This window comes from Aotus nancymaae, unplaced genomic scaffold (assembly GCF_030222135.1).
Source record: "Aotus nancymaae isolate 86718 unplaced genomic scaffold, 86718_ANA_hifiasm-v0.15.2.pri h1tg000015l_0, whole genome shotgun sequence".
Lineage (NCBI taxonomy): Eukaryota > Metazoa > Chordata > Mammalia > Primates > Aotidae > Aotus > Aotus nancymaae.
Window position 1 is genome coordinate 7,535,946 of NW_026988426.1, and position 17,144 is coordinate 7,553,089.

Consider the following 17,144-nt stretch of genomic DNA (forward strand, 5'->3'; position numbering starts at 1 on the left):
TATCCATTTATTATGTGCTCTGTAGGCAGTATCTCTCCATCTTGAGGTCAGTTCTATAAGGTAGGTACTATTTATATCATATTTCAGATGAGAAAGACGCTAAATATGAGCCCAGGTAGGCTATTCCTCTCCCCGCCCACCATCAGTCGTACTCAGCATGGAAGCAAATTGAGACATTCATTGCCTTTCTCCAGGCCTTTCCTGCCAGCTCAAGCTAGGATGCGATCCCAGGCTCACCCCCGGGGAATCCCGAGTATTAACAAACACCCTGAATGATAATAACACAGACGAGAGGTTGCCGTTGGAGCAGGTCGACAGCGTTAACCTGTCAGCTGTGGGCGGAGGCGGTGGAGGCGCGGGCTGGTCGGATCCGCTCACCACGCCCCCTCGGCCCGGGTGGAATGCGGACAGGTGCTGCCCTCCGGCGGCCGCGTCGGCGCAGTGCGACCCCGCGCCGCGACTGCGCAGTGCCGCCCTCTGGCGGCTCCGCTCCTTCTTCCCATCGGCCTCGGCTTGCGGGCCTTTCAAACATGGAGGAGCGGGAGCGGGGGGCGAGGTCGGCTCGCGCTGGGAGCCCCGTGCGCCCGCCCAGTCCGCGGCTGGATGTCAGCTCTGACAGCTTCGACCCGCTGCTGGCTCTGTACGCGCCCCGCCTGCCTCCCATACCCTACCCCAACGCCCCCTGCTTCAACAACGTGGCCGAATACGAGAGCTTCCTCAGGACCGGGGTCCGGGGCGGCGGGCGCGGGCGCGGGCGGGCTCGGGGCGCGGCCGCGGGCTCGGGGGTCCCCGCCGCTCCCGGGCCCTCGGGCAGGACTCGCCGCCGTCCGGACGCGCCTGCCCCGGACCCCGAGCGCATCCAGCGCCTCCGCCGTCTCATGGTGACCAAAGAGGAAGGGGACGGAGCCGCCGGAGCGGGCCGGAGGGGTCCGGGTCGGAGCAGGAAGGCGCCGCGCAACGTGCTCACGCGAATGCCCTGTGAGTCCGCGGGCCGGGCGGGAAGCGGGGCCGCCGCCGTCCGGAAGCTGGCGGCCGAGGGGCGTCTGCGGGGCGGCGGTGGCCGGGCGCGGGTCTGCGCGTATTGGGGAGCGCCTTGGTGAAGATTTGAGGGAATCAGCGACTGTGGGGAGGATCTACTTGAGTAATGTGGGTTATGAGGGCGTGGGGAGGTCGCCTTGAGTAAGGAAGGGGCTGTTGGAGCAACAGAGGGAGAGTGGTAAGGCTGTAGCGGTGATAAGCCGTGGGAAAGGTCTGCAGAAGTAATCGGGACCCATGGAAGGGTTACAGAGGTGATGAGCCTCTGGAGAGGGTCTGCAGGATTGATGGAGGACCTGGAGAGGTGGCGGGGGCCTGGAATCGGCTACAGAGTTTGGGGGACATCAGAGGGACGTCTACAGAGGTGATGAGACGTCTTAGAGACCACAGTGAGAGGTAAGGTGGGGCGGAATACGGGGGACGTTGGGGAGAGCACAGCCAATATTAGGGGAAGGAGAGTATTTGGTCAATGGGATTTGAAGATGATCGGATGGACTGTGGAGAGATCTGTTCAGATAGCACAGGCGCATAATCCCATAACCCCTGTACATTAGTGACAGCTGTTTCTCGAGTGCGATAAGCAGAAGGGCTGAAGGGTCTTGATACATGTATATTCACATTATTAAGTCACAAGTGCTGAAATGTAGCAGGCACAAAATACCACTGAAACACAGACACTGTTTTACAGCCATTCTGCCTGGATAGGTGCAGGACTGTGTCTGTCAGGCTCATATTACCATATGCGCAGGTTATTTTAAGTTCTAAAGGTGTAAATAGCACAAGGGAATTTCTTGGAGCCTCCTAATAGATCCTTAGAGTAAAGCTGTAAACAGCAGAGGCTCTCATGTGTGAGTTAGGTCTTGTATAAATGGAATAAAAACAGCCTAGGGTTATATCTTTTGTCATCTGGCAAGCAGTTCTGACATCTGCCCTGTGAACACAATGACCTACTTAGCCATTCAAAGCATCTGTATCCTGATAATTAAATTGTTACGTTATTAAATCACTGTCTTTTGGATGGAGAGGTGTGCTAAGCAAGGGACTGTTTGTTTCATTCCTAGAAATTCGTTTATTAAGAGAGAAACATCCTGAAACCCTGTGTGCTGCTACGTGTGCCTTTATCGGATGTCTTACCATGCCATAGCATCCCTGCCCAAGCTAGGATTTACCCTGGCTTGCGTACCCGAATGTAACACAAAGACAGTATGCGTGTTCCCAAAATGAGCGCAGTTTGGGGGATCTTAATTTGCCTATGCAATTTGCTGCCATTAGGTAGTTGAAATGCACTCCTAGGCTCATTGCAACATTTATTTCTGTTTTACCAGTTATTGCTTTGCTACCAAGATTGTCAAGGGAAAGGAATATTCCTGCGTATTCCTATGTGGTGGGTGGTTTTAGCTTTCCCTCTAGAGCACTTTACTGTAATGGTATGACAGTGTGTGAAGACCAGCTTTGCCAACTTCTTATGATTAAATATACCCCTGGAATCAAGATCTCAGAGAATGTGCCCTACATACTGAAATTCACCATGGCACTGTAGACAGTTGGGTGTACATGAGAGAAAGGTGATGACGTCACACAGAGTTGATGACCTTTAGAAAGCAAGAAAACAACAGAAACATGGGTGAGGATTGGATTTATTCAAGAAGGAATTCTTACGTGAGGGTGAAGGGTCGGAGAAAGGTGAGAATCAGAAAACACTATCAGGTACTATGCTCACTACCTGCGTGATAATTTGTGCACCAAACACCAGTGACACATGATTTACACATGTAATAAACCTTTCATTTACCTCCTGATCCAAAAACAAAAGTTGAAGGGAAAAAAAAAATTAAGTACGTTTTATATGTATGCCACAGTTTTAATTAAAATATAATATTCCTACTCTAAACTCTGATCAGATACAGTTGCTCAGGAATATCAAAATCTAGATATTAGTAAGATAATACTATTGTGGACATATACAAATGCTTTCTGGAAAAAATGCCTATGCCTTTAAGAATGCATAATCCTTTGCAAAATATTTACATAAAATGTAAGTTACATCAGGCTGTAACAGCAAACAGAAGGTTTGTTAGGTCTTATCATCAGTGAAACATAATGAAGAGGAACTACATTTTGTTGCTCACTTTAAAATTATGTATTTCATCAGTTCAGACTCCAGTTGCCCATCCAAGTTCACAGACAGGACAGTGTGGAATGCTTATGAAAAACACAAGGAGTGCAAAATTAAGTATAATGGTGTTTTAACTGTAAAATATTTCACTTTGTGTCTCTCTCATAGAATCTCTTTGAATTCCCTTGTGGAATAGTCCTGTTCTTTACCTTTCAGTAAAAACATTTTAAAAGTAGCCAGACTCAGTGGCTCACACCTGTAATCCCAGTACTTTGGGAGGCCAAGGTGGGTGGATCACTTGAGGCCAGGAGTTCGAGACCAACCTAGCCAACATGGTGAAACCCTGTCTCTATTAAAAATACAAAAATTAGTTGGACGTGGCAGCATCCACTTCTATTTCCAGCTGCTCAGGAGTCTGAGACACGAGAATCGCTTGAACCCTGGAGGTGGAAGCTGCAGTGAGCTAAGATCACGCCACTGCACTCCAGCCTGGGTCACAGAATGGAACTCTGTCTCAAAAAAAAAAAAAAGAAATAAAAGTATAGGAGGTTGTTACAATACTCGGAATACTAAAGAAAAAAAAACATAGGAGGAAAGGTTTTCATAATCATTAAGCCTAAGCCATCGTTAATACCACATTTTCTCCTGCTAAAGAACTCAAGCACAAGCTCTACTTGGAAGTGGAATGTAATTGCTTTTCCTCCGTTTTAACATTGAGGTGCCTATAGAGACAGTAAGACAAGACTAAAGAGCATTATCCTCTTTTCCACACAATTCTAGTGTCTGTATTTCTCCTTAGTATCACAGTACCATGCCTGGCCCACAGTGGCTCTGTGGGTTTATAATTATGCTTCAAGTAAGCTTTTTCTGGCTGTATCTTTCACTGTGAAACGAACTGGTGTGTTCAAGCTCACGTCCTGACATTATAAAGCTTTAAGAAAAAGTGTTATAATTACTTTGTTTTAGTTAGGGGTGTGTTGGTGTGCAGCATGTGCTGGTGTGAACAAGTGTGTGTGGTCAATCCAGAATGCATGTGACGTGCAGGGTTTGTCTCCTAGACCATTCTCTCTAGGTGAATGGCTTGTCTCCAGTTCCAAATTCAGTTCTCCTGCGGGGAGCCTACACAGTCCTTTTACTCGCACACATCGTGCTGAGAAGGATTTCAAAACAAACCTGATTTATTGGGCCTCTGACATGATATCACGATTGAAAATTTGTTAGAGTCCTGTTGTTGTAGTTTACTTTGATTGCTGAAATAATTTCTCACAATATGGTTTCTTGATGTTTTTATTTTAATAAAGCGATATTCTTTGGATAACTTAGATTGTACTACCTGCAAATAAAGAGCAAGAAAATAGGCAGAATCAAGAACATATCAGCCCCGTATGCAGCAGTAAAACAAACTCTCAAATTTCAACAGCATCTCTGTTACACAGATGTTGCCAAAAGGGCTTGAGTATGACTTACATAAAACCAAGAACAGGGGGACTTATGCTTCAAAAAAGGCCAAGGTTCAGTTTCAACCTCGTCACTTTTCTTAGCTCATTGCAGCTATCTCCAGTGCAACTAAGGAATAGTCTCAGATGATTTCTGCACCACACTGCTCTGTGTGTCTGTGTGTGTGTTTAGGCCAGTTTAACATAGCATCACAATAGAGAAGGCACTGGTGTGCCTTTGCCTGGTCACTGATTCAAACATTGTGCTTTAAACCTGTCATGGCACCCTTCTATAGAATGGGAACTAAAACTGTTTTCAGAAAAAAGAAAAAATACTTTTCCATTGCAGACTCATAAGGTGACTGTAACAGTTAGTGGTTTCATTTCTCTGGGCCCTTGGTAGATTGTAGAATCTGGGGAGCTGCCTGTGCCCTAATGAGCTAAGAACTTTGTATATTTGAAGATATATATGTAGATATAGTTTTATCCTTAAAAAAATTTTTTTTTGACTAGGTGGTTGTAAAGGGTAAAGCAACTCCATCTTGAATGTCAATCCACCATGTTGACTTCTGATTAAACCCAGTTCTGGGAAGGCCTCTAAGATTTCCAATTTATCTGTTGTTCCTTGTTTAAGAGCATGTACTGTAAATCCTGTCCTTCTGTCAGAACAACCTTGATGTTCTCTTACTTCAGTTGTCCTACACATCCCTTCTGAATCAGCCTTTCCCTGTGGTATCTAAGCTCTGCATCTGGGGATCATGGCACGGGGATCCACCATCTTGTCTTGCTGCAACCAGAGACACAGACACGGCTTCTATTCATACTTCCTATTAAATATTTCTTTCTAAAGAAAACAGGAGTTCCTTTGAGGTAAGTTTTAGGTCTTTAAAGAAGGGCATGATTGAGGACAGTTATTTTAAAGTCAGGCTACTATGGTATAATTACATGTAGCAGGAGAAGGAAGAGTGGAGCTGAAAATGACCTGGATTTGGAAGGACGTGGCAGCAGAGAAGGGGATTGAAAGAGTAACTTTCTCCAAGGATAAGGCATATACTTTTTTTTTTGTTATATTTTGTCATAGAAACCTGACTCATACCCATTTGGAGCTTGCCACAGAGATGGCCAGAAAGAGAATGTGCACTCTCATTCAGTTTGCCTTGGTGGTTTACTCTAATAGGTAGTGCTAGTGTTGTACTTTTGATCACACAAGGACCCAAGGAGAGCAGTGCTCCCTGGAATTATACCTTATTAAATCTTTGGAAGAAAGAAATTCAAGATACACATTTGAGAAAGACCAATTGAAAGACCTGAATTTGGCATCTATTTAACCGGCATAAGAGACTATTGCTAAGATACCTGCTTGCCCTTTCTGTCTTAGAGGTGTGGGAAAGAAGTAATGTCCCTGTTTTTCTCCAAGTTAGAAGAAGAATAGTCTTTCCATTCTTTATATAAACATACACGTCTGTAGGGTGAGGACAGTATATATGTATGTGTAGGAAAGGAAATAATGCAGGCATATGATCAGTTTCTAAGAAATTGAATTATTGGGACTTAGTCCTGAACTCTACAAGTTAACTATCTTAACCTCATTTTATGAATGAGGAAATTTGAACCTTAAAGAAAAAGTTATTCACCAGGGTCACAAAACTAGTTATAATGACCTGAAAGTCGTTTACAGTATTTGATTTAATATGTCCTGTAACACATATGCAGATATGTGTGTGTGCACGTGCGCGCGCGCGCGCGCACACACACACACACCCTTAGCTAGCAAATGTACAAAGGACTTTAAAATACTGCTAGAAAAGAGGTGAATGATGATGTGTTTCATGTTGCTTCCAACTCTGGCTTATTGCCACACCTTTAATCTGACATAAACGCCTCCTGTTCATCTGCTAAGTCATTTTCTTCTAAGAATCTTTTGTTAATTTATCACAGCCATCGTTTATAAGCCAATTCATGACAGAGGGATAAGGTGGCCTCAGGAAGAACCAATTTAGTTGTCCAAATGGAAGTGTAGGGCTGCACTAGGAGAGCTTTTTTATTTGTTTACTGTCAATGGCAAATATTCTCTATACCAGACTTCTAAGACTTGATTAAAAAAAAAAAACTTTCTACAGAATTTTGCCTTGTAAACTTGGGAAAGACCAACACTGTGTACACATGAGAAAGAGAGAGATTAGTGGGGCGTGGTGCGCGCCTGTAATCCCAGCTACTCAGTAGGCTGAGGTAGGAGAATCGCTGGAACCAGGCATGTCAAGGCTGCAGTGAGCATGATCGTGCCACTGCACTCTAGCCTGGGTGACACAGTGAGACCCTGTCTCAGGAAAAAAGAATGTGTATGGTTTTCTTTTGGGAGGTTTTATATACCATAGCCAGCATATTGTGAGAGAGGAGTTAACATGAAGTAATAAAAATTCATCTTTGCTCCCATGCTCTGAGAATAGAATCCTTCATAATAAACGCTGAAATTTATAGTCCCAATATTCTTCCCGTGAGTCGTTTTCCTGCTCTTTTCACATGATGCTTATTAGTAGTGTTCTAGGAGCCAGATACTCAGCAGGTGCCTTTTACACCATCAGGGCTTGGGCTCCAACCAGTGCTTTTCCTCCCAGAAACACTAGTGACCCCAGAGAGCTCGTGCATGGAGTAGCTTTGGTAGGGTCAAAGGCCTTTCTTTCTAATAGGATTGCACATGTTTAAGGGCAGAGTGCACAGTTTGTTTCCTTTGAACATGTGAACAAGGTTTTTGGTTTTTTGGAAGACTCAAGCTGGATGTGTGGTTCATGAGTTGTCTTAAGGCACAGAATTGAGAAGAATCTTGGCTGTTAATGTATACATTTACTGTGTGTGGTTTTTTTTTTCCCAAAAAATGTTTTTTTTTTTTTTCTTTTAAAGACGGAGTCGCCCTCTGCCACCCAGGCTGGAGTGCAGTGGCAGGATCTCAGCTTACCTCCACCTCCTGGGTTCAAGACATTCTCCTGCCTCAGCCTCCTGAGTAACTGGGATTACAGGCATGGGCCACCATGCCCCGATAATTTTTGTATTTTTAGTAGGGGGAATATTCACCATGTTGACCAGGCTGATCTTGAACTTCTGACCTCAGGTGATCGCCCACCTCAGCGTCCCAAAGTGCTGAGATTACAGGCGTGAGCCACTGTTCCTGGCCAACCCAAAAAGTTTTTAAATGATAGTACATCTTAGAATTAGTGACATTATGATAGTACATCTTAGAATTAGTGACATCATGGAATAAAAGATATACCGGTAGTGAAACATTTGGCTGATATGCATACATATGGTTTATCCACATTCTGTTGGTATCTAGTTCTCGTTTCAGTGTGTGTTGGCCGTACGAGGCACGTTGCCCATTGGACCTTCCTGTTCCGTTAGTGAGGTTGCCATTCCACCATGTGGCCTCATATTGCTGGCTGAAGTTGGGTGGTCTCGGCTGTTAATTCTGGGAATGAGGGCAGGTGTTCATACTGTCCTGACTGTTCTGTTCTTGTTTCAGTGCATGAAGGCAGCCCTCTGGGTGAACTCCATCGCTGTATCCGGGAGGGGGTGAAGGTGAATGTTCACATCCGCACTTTCAAGGGACTTCGGGGCGTCTGTACAGGCTTCCTTGTTGCATTTGACAAGTTCTGGAATATGGTAATTAAGCCTTTCTCAAGGGACTGGAGAACCTCCTACAGATTACATCTGTGTATTTTAAAGACCTGAGTAACCGGATTAAGTAAAACCCAAAAAAAAACTTCTCAGAAGAACTAGAATTTTGGCATACTTTTGGGCAACAACAAATAAAGGCCTTTTCATTGCTTCCTTCTCCAGGCAGTGGCTCTTAACTGGGGTGGTTTTGTTCTTCCTTCACTCCCAGGAACATTTGTCAATGTCTGGGGACATTTTATTGTCACCACTATAGGAGGGGGTATTACTGACATCTGATAGGTGGAGGCCAGGGTTGCTGCTAAACAGTCTACAATACACAAGATAGTCCTTCAACAACAAAGAATTATTCAATCTGAAAGTCATTAGTGCCAAGGTTGAGAAACCCAGCCTTAAGGACCAATTATTTATTTTATCGGTTTAGTAGTTTTAAGCTGATTTTCTACCAACCATTCTTTCATTAATTTAAAAACATTTATTGACTTCCCACTTTGGTTGATCCCCATGCTAGGTGCAAAAGTTTCAGAAAGAAACTTTCACTCTACAGTACATGGGAAGGTAAATAAGGATAGAGATGAAGCAGACATCAATAAGCAAAGCATTTTGCATGGTGGGTTTTTTGTTTTGTTTCTTTGAGAAGGAGTTTTGCTTGTCACCTGGCTGGAGTGCAGTGGCGCAATCTCAGCTCACTGCAACCTCCACCTCTCGAGTATCTGGGATTACAGGCATGTGCCACCACTTCCAGCTGATTTTTATGTTTTTAGTAGAGGCGGAGTTTCGCCATGTTGGCCAGGCTGGTCTTGAACTCCTGACATCAGGTGATCCATCTGCCTCCGCCTCCCAAAGTGCTGGGATTACAGGCGTGAGCCACCATGCCCAGCCGCATAGTGGTTTTATAATGAGGGAGCGTGCAACACTTCCTAGCCTTCTAGAGGCTATCTCTTTTCTAGACATTTGTAGGAGAGAAGGGATATGTAACAGCACAACTATAATTTGAGGTAGTTAAGAACCACTAGGTCAGGCCCAGTGGCTCATGCCTGTAATCCCAGCACCTTGGAAGATTGAGGCAGGCAGATCACCTGAGGTCAGGAGTTTGAGACCAGCCTGGCCAACATAGTGAAACCGTATCTCTACTAAAAATACAAAAATTAGCTGGGACTGGTGGTGCATGCCTGTAATCCAGCTACTCAGGAGGCTGAGGCAGGAGAACCTCTCAAAGCCAGGAGGCGGAGGTTGCAGTGAGCCGAGCTCATGCCACTGCATTTCAGCCTGGGTGACAGAGTAAGACTCTATCTCAAAAAACAAAACAAAACACCAGAACTTTCTGGTGTTTCTTTTCCATATGGTCTTCTGTCTCCAACTTTCCCTTTCCCTGTGCTTTATCCCCATCCTCCTGGATAAGCACAATAGTTGCTAACATATATTGAGTACCTGCTATGTGCCAGATACTATACTGAGGGCTTTGTATATTATCTCAATGAATGAGTTGTGTTCCATTTCACAAATGAAGAAATTGAGCCTAGAGAGACTAGAATATTGGTCCCAGATCACACTGTTAGTAAGTGGAAGTATCAGACTTTTTCCTCAGTCTTTCTAACTCCTAAAACCATGTTTTCAACCATTATGGAATTTGAATCCTAGCTTCAAATCCTAGACCAGGATTTGAGTCCTAGCTTCACCACTTGGTAACTGTGTGACTGTAAGCAAGATAACTTCTCTGAACCTCAGTTTTCTCTTTTCCAAAATGTAGGGGAAAATGTTTTATTATGATAATTTTACCTTTGAAGGAAAGAATTGAAGAGAATGTATTAGACTATAATGGTGATTATAACAGTACCGTCAGATTATATTTGTAGGGTGATTTATATTTTCAAAGGAATTTATCTTACATACCCCATTTGGTCCTAACAGCTGTCCTGTGAGGTTGCTTTCAGTGATGAGAACTCACCAGTGATTCTGTGTGTAACCCTAGTTAATCTCTGTTAATTGCTTTCATAAGACATAGAAACTGAGGAGGTTAAGGAGCAGTAGTGTTCCTCAGAGTGTGGTCTAAAGCCATCCTGCATCAGAATCACCTGGGGTTTCTGGTCAAAGCAAAAGCTTCCTGGGCTTCATCCCAGACCTACCAAAACAGAGTCTCCAGCAGGATAGCCTTGGGTTCGTATTTTAATAAACGTCCTAGATATTCTTGCACACTGAAATTTAAGAGCTTCTACCATGCAGTCATCAAGGCCCTTACCATTCATAGGAGAAACCCGTCTTACATGGTGATAGCAGCTTCAAAATACATGGAAGGTACCAGGTTATCACCACTTTCTTCTGCCCAAGAGTCACCTGTTAAATTTAGTTCTGCTCTGAATAGATGTTATTCTCCCCCTTTTTTTTACCCTAAAAAAGCTATACAAATAATATGTTTAATTCTGTCTCTTTTTTTTTCCCTTTTGGCTGTTCCTCTAGGCACTTACTGATGTCGACGAGACCTACCGAAAACCTGTCCTAGGCAAAGCATATGAACGCGATTCTTCACTGACTCTCACTAGGGTAGGCAGTTTCCCCCTGACCTCCTGAGTAGCCATCATGCTTAGGAATTAAGATCCCTGAGCCCAGTGACCAGAATTTCCTAGAGTGAAATCTCTGTTGCTATAAAACAGCTGTGCCTGTACCAAGGTCTTCATTAGTCTCTCTTTTCATGCTTCCAGCAAATCTCAAATGAGTCTGTACTTGTAACCTGCATATTATTTGAGCAGCAAGTTGTCTCTTACAACACTTAAAAGTCTTTCAGCTTTATACCACAGAAATAAGCCTTTTCACTTGACATATGTATTATCTGCGTTATGGCTATAAATAGGAAATTTATTACTAACTTTTAAAAAATTGCAAAGCAGGCTGGGTACAGTGGCTCATACCTGTAATCCCAGCACTTTAGGAGGCCGAGGCGGGTGGATCACAAGGTCAAGAGATCAAGACCATCCTGGCCAATATGATGAAACCGTGTCTCTACTAAAAATACAAAAAAAATTAGTTGGGCGTGGTGGCGCACGCCTGTAATCCCAGCTACTCGGGAGGTTGAGGCAGGAGAATCGCTTGAACCTAGGAGGCGGAAGTTGCAGTGAGCCAAGATTGCACCACTGCACTCCAGCGTGGCAACACAGCGAGACTCCATCTCCAAAACAACAACAACAACAAAAAAAACACTTGCAAAGTAAGGAGTCCACAGGACATAATTAAAGAATTTGGTCTAGCCGGGCACGGTGGCTCACACCTATAATCCCAGCACTTTGGGAAGCCGAGGCAGGTGGATCACGAGGTCAAGAGATCGAGACCATCCTGGTCAACATGGTGAAACCGTCTCTACTAAAAATACAAAAAAATTAGCTGGGCGTGATGGCGCATGCCTGTAGTTCCAGCTACTTGGGAGGCTGAGGCAGGAGAATTGCTTGAACCCAGGAGGCGGAGGTTGTGGTGAGCCGAGATTGCGCCATTGCACTCCAGCCTGGGTAATAAGAGCGAAACTCCGTCTCAAAAAAAAAAAAAAAAAAGAATTTGGTCTTTTTCTGCATGTTGAAAGAGGGTGTTGAAGGCTAATATTTATCATTGTTTTCTTTATAGCTGTTTGATCGGCTGAAACTTCAAGATTCCTCCAAGAAGGAAGCAGATTCTAAGTCTGCAGTTGAAGATTCCACTCTGTCCAGATACTCACAGACATCCACTTGGAAGTTGGCTTCAGTGTGGGGAAGAGGAGACACTGACCGGGGCTCACACAAGCGTTCCCGCTCTGTCCCTTCTTCCCTGCAGGCCTCTGCAAGGGAGGAGTCCAGGTCAGAGCTGTCAGGGAGGACTACACGGACAGAAGGCTCCAGTGTGGGAGGTACCTTTTCCAGGGCTACCACCCTTTCCAGAAGCCAGTCCCGTAAGAAAAAGCGAAAGCCCAAAGTGGATTACCAGCAGGTATTCACTCGACACATAAATCAGATTTTCATTAGAGGCGAGAATGTCCTGCTGGTTCATCTTGCACAGTGAACGGCTCAGCCTGAGCTTTGGTTTTTAGAAATAAAGTGCATGAATTGCTGCTGTATCCTCCTATCCCAGTGAAACTTTGAGTTGGAATGATTCCCTCTGGTCCTGCCTATGCAGAGGACAGAGCAGGCTCAGCCCTCTGGAAGGTGAGCTTAAGGGGAGGACAGGCCTTGGGAGGGCAGGTGTATGCATTAATATCAAGGTAAAAAGCATACATAGATACATGCATCTGATTTGGTGTTCTGATTTACTTCAGACCCTGAAACCAAATAGCTGATCTTCCATTAGGGGTGACAATATGAGTACAATTTACTTTTCAGAGACTATAGGGGAATAAATAGTCTCAAAAAGAAGTATCGCATGTCTAAAAGCTAGTGCCCTGAGTACTCATGAATTCGATTCTAAGAGCGGTGTAAATTGCCTTGGAGCTCTGCGTCCACATCTTCTAACTAACCTTTGAATTTTGCCCAACATGTTTCTCTCTTGATGAAGAAATGTATTATCTTTGAATATCTATAAGATCTAGGAAAGTTACCAACTTACGTAGGGGTGAAATTTGGATAGGTGTTATGCTCAAAGAAGCCAGCAATGAGTGCTCTGTTTTGATCCTTCTTATGATGGAAAGGAATATAGGACTTCCTCAGTCTTCCCCTTATCAGAGGTAGCCTCTGCAAATGGCATACCAGATGGGACTCTAAGATTCTTGTGTGGTGGCTTCTTGTCCTTCTCTCTGACTTCTGTGGCATGGTGCTAGCGCATGTACCCTGTGGTGTTGGCCCTCTGTCCGTAGCGTGAACTGTCCTGTGAGCTTTATGTCAGGAGACTGTAACCTTCATGTCCATCTTCAAAGAGTTCTGCATGAACTCGGTAATACACATCGCACGGCTGAGAGTCCCCTTTCCAGGCAGGACCAGCCTTGTATACAATATCTTTCAGAATATGGTTTTACCATGAAACAGGGGTGGTAGATTTATTCCCTGTGTCAGGCCAAAGAAGTTCTTACAAAGTACAGTGGGTAGTGTCTAAAGGGACACTTTACTCACAGCCTGGCTTGAGTAACAGGAACACCACAGCACCCACAAATACTTCTACTTGAATCATATTCTATGCTTTTCAATCATTAGTGCAGAATAGGCTGCATTTGACACAGACTGTTAGGCAATATTGATTTTTTTGTTTTGTTTTTATTTGGTTTTATCTGAGATAACTTTTGTTCAAGGTGAGAATACGAAATAGCCAACTAGTTAAAATGTATGAAAAGAAAACGTTCCCCTGCTGTATTTGTTGTGTAACATAAATAAGCCTTCTGAGAAGCAGGGTGAATAAAGTTTAGGGAGCTGGGACACCTGGTCCTTCTGCTAGCTGGACCGCTGGCTCATCATGCAATGAAAGGTGAGCAGACTTAACCCCTCCGTGCCTCAGCTTTTTCCCCACAGACACCTACCTCACAGGGGCATTGAGACAAAAAAATAAAGGAAGGCATTTACAGTCTCTGAACGTGTTTAAGTGCCATGAGTAATTTTTCCTATTTCATAGCTTTGTAAGAATTCTATGTCTTATGAGCAACGCAGGTGCAACATAAAAAAGTAGTCTTAGGTGTCATAGTTATGGCCCTGTTGTAACTGTCTTCAGAAGGCAGTGGTATCTTCTGGAACTGTTCCATAGTCCATACCTTCTTCCTAAGGGACAATGGAAGTTCTCAGAAGAATATCTTCAGTAAGAGGAGAGTAACCCTTTTTTTGCTGCTCCTGCTATATCCCAGGTCTCACCCTTTTCTGATCATTATCAGAAAGAATCCCCTAAACTTTTCAAGGGGTTTATATGATAGCACCAAATGGAGAATGAGCATCTAAAAATGACATATCCCCAAAGGGAAATCTGTGGATGTTTGTTGTTTGTTTACTTGTTTTTATTTTTAAATGCATTGTAAAGTATACTTTAGAGCCAGATCAGATGCACTAAAGTTTATAGAGGTTCCAGGTTACAAACTTAAGTGAACAATAATCTTTGGAATCTGCCAGTCTAAATTTTAAATAGTGTATCTGAAATCTCAGTTCCCAAAATAGTTGTCTTGTTTAATCATCAGGCAACACTGCGTATACCTGTGTGGCTATCCTCATCTGCCTGCCCTCTCATCCCTCAGCTAGAATGATGTACTCTTATTTTCCCAGTAAGATAGAAATTTGGGATCAAAAGGAATATAATCAGTTTTCATTCATTCCAGTGCCTAGTTAAATCTAACCTGATTTATTTTAAATGTATGCCTGTTTTTATGTTTACATATAATTTTCATAGAGCCGTATAAGGATTGATTTACTATTTTCTGCCCAACATGACAATTCTGGCTATGAAAATTATGTTTAAACTGTGTATAATCTGTTTTATGTGCTGTGTGTTCCCACTTAATATGTTTGATCTGAACAGTGGTTCTGGAATGAATTCTGTCTAATAAATGTGCTATTTTGTATAAAGTATGATAATTATTTTTTAACAGAAGTTTTTGTTTTTTTTTTTAAAGATTGTACACTTTTTCTTTTCTTTTTTTTTTTTTTTTGAGACAGAGTTTTCATTCTTGTTGCCCAGGCTGGAGTGCAATGGTGCAATCTCGGCTCACTGCAACCTCTGCCTCCCGGGTTCACGTGATTCTCCTGCTTCAGCCTCCCGAGTAGCTGGGCTTACAGGCATGTGCCACCACACCTGGCTAGTTTTGTATTTTTAGTAGAGGTGGGGTTTCTCCATGTTGGTCAGGCTGGTCTCGAACTGCCAACCTCAGGTGATCCACCCGCCTTGACCTCCCAAAGTGCTGGGATTACAGGTGTGAGCCACCGCACCTGGCCCTTTTTCTTTTCTTTTTTTTTTTTTTTGAGACAGAATTTCAGTCTTGTTGCCCAGATTGGAGTGCGGCTTGATCTCGGCTCACTGCAACCTCTGCCTCCCAGGTTCAAGTGATTCTTCTGCCTCAGCCTCCTTAGTAGCTGGGATTACAGGTGCCCGCCACCATGCCTGGCTAATTTTTTGAATTTTTAGTAGAGACTGGGTTTCACCATGTTGACCAGGCTGGTCTCAAAGTCCTGACCTCAGGTGATCCACCTGCCTTGGCCTCTCAAAGTGCTGGGATTACAGGTGTGAGCCACCACACCTGACTTTCTTTATCATTGAAGATATTGTTTAAAAGAAAGAACAAAATAGGTCCTAACAATATATGTGCTACCCAAAAAATGTGAACATTTAGGACATTATCATAAGTTGCTATGGAAATAACTGAAGTCTTCCTCAGGAGAAGGAAGGAAAATTGGGAAAGTAATGGTGGAGTCCGGAAACTCCCATGAACTCACCTGAGGGGGACTCTGCAGCTAAAATGCAACAGAACTGGTTTCTAATATTCTCCAGGGATTCAGGCTTGGGAAATTTGGTAAGAAGTATATTTATTTTTAAACATTCAACTTTGGTTCTTCAAAGTAATCTTTAAACATGGGAATATGTTTTCAAGATAGTTCACAGGACTACTTAATGTACTTGGTGAGGTCTTTTCAGGAGTACTCACCTTTGTTAAATAGTAACAAGTGATTAAGAAAGGGGAGATACAGTTTTATACTCAGAATGTGCCATTTTTGTACACAGAGGTGATTCTTTTACTCTATCATTAGTAGAACTTGCACGTTAGGCTGTCTGTCCTAGTATTTGGGAAGTGTTTATGCTTCCTTCCAGGGACCATCTTATGACCAGATGCCGGCTGTCTGTGAGATGGTTAGCCCTCTGAGTGATCAGTGTCCGGGAAGAGTGGCTTTTGACTAGTCAGTACCTTGCTCTTTGTGCATGGTGCATGTCAAGTCAGGAAGCCAAGAAACCGTTGGCATTAAAATCTAGATGCATAGAGATCCTTGCTATGAGTTGTGGATAAGAAGTGGCTTCATCTGTCCTCTTGGTGAAAAAGTCCAGGAGCTCCTTTAGAGACTGTCAAGTCATAAGCTATGAGCTGCACTTAATCCTCAGAAGCCTTACAAAAATTGAAATGTACCACTTCTGCCCTTTGAGAAAAAAGAAATAGAAACTCACTTGATGCAGAATGGATATTTATATTTCTGCTTGCACCATTTCCATAGCAGCTGATTAAGGCAAAATCGTGAAATAGAATCAGTTCTATAAACTGCTTCTTTAAATTTTCTCTAAATTGGCCAGGCGCCGTGGCTCACGCCTATAATCCTAGCACGCTGGGAGGCCAAGGTGAGCGGATCACGAGGTCAGGTAATCGAGACCATCCTGGGTAGCATGGTGAAACCCTGTCTCTACTAAAAATACAAAAAATTAGCCAGGTATGGTGACATGCGCCTATAGTCCCAGCTACTCAGGAGGCTGAGGCAGGAGAATCACTTGAACCTGGGAGGCGGAGGTTGCAGTGACCCGAGATTGTACCACTGCACTCCAGCCTGGGCGACAGAGCAAGATTACATCTCAAAAAATAAATAATAAAAATAAAAATTTCTCTAAATTTTGCCTTTAGGAAAAAAATAAAACTATTCAATGACAGCTAGCTGTCACTGGTGCTACCCCAAAGCTTTCCAATCTTTTATGTATTTTTTATGAATGAAGCTGTTGAGGTAGGAAAGTCAAGGTTCATGTAAGAGTATCGTGGTGTAAATATAATGGTTTCACAGCTGTTTGAATTTTTCTTTTCCTATGCCAGATATAGAATGCAGTCAACCCTTTTTCAGTAACTTATGTTCACCAGTCTGTGCTTTTCTTCCCCCAGAAGGCTTTTCTTAGTGGTTTTAAATGCAAGAATCCTGGGCCCTGTGTTGCAAAGGTGGGTGGTCTGTCAGCACTTTCTGGCAAATTGAGTTGATGGATTTAAGATAAGCCTTTGGGGTTCCTGT

General features: G+C 43.5%; 1 protein-coding gene across 1 annotated transcript; it reads left to right on the plus strand.

Annotated features, from left to right (window-relative positions):
* The first annotated feature begins 530 nt into the window (after positions 1–530).
* LSM11 (LSM11, U7 small nuclear RNA associated) lies at positions 531–15,867 on the plus strand. Its single transcript, XM_064376491.1, has 4 exons — positions 531–978; positions 8,102–8,241; positions 10,711–10,794; positions 11,863–15,867. Exons 1-4 carry the CDS (start codon positions 531–533, stop codon positions 12,271–12,273), a joined length of 1,083 nt encoding a protein of 360 aa, XP_064232561.1. The 3' UTR covers positions 12,274–15,867.
* The last annotated feature ends 1,277 nt before the right edge of the window (positions 15,868–17,144 follow it).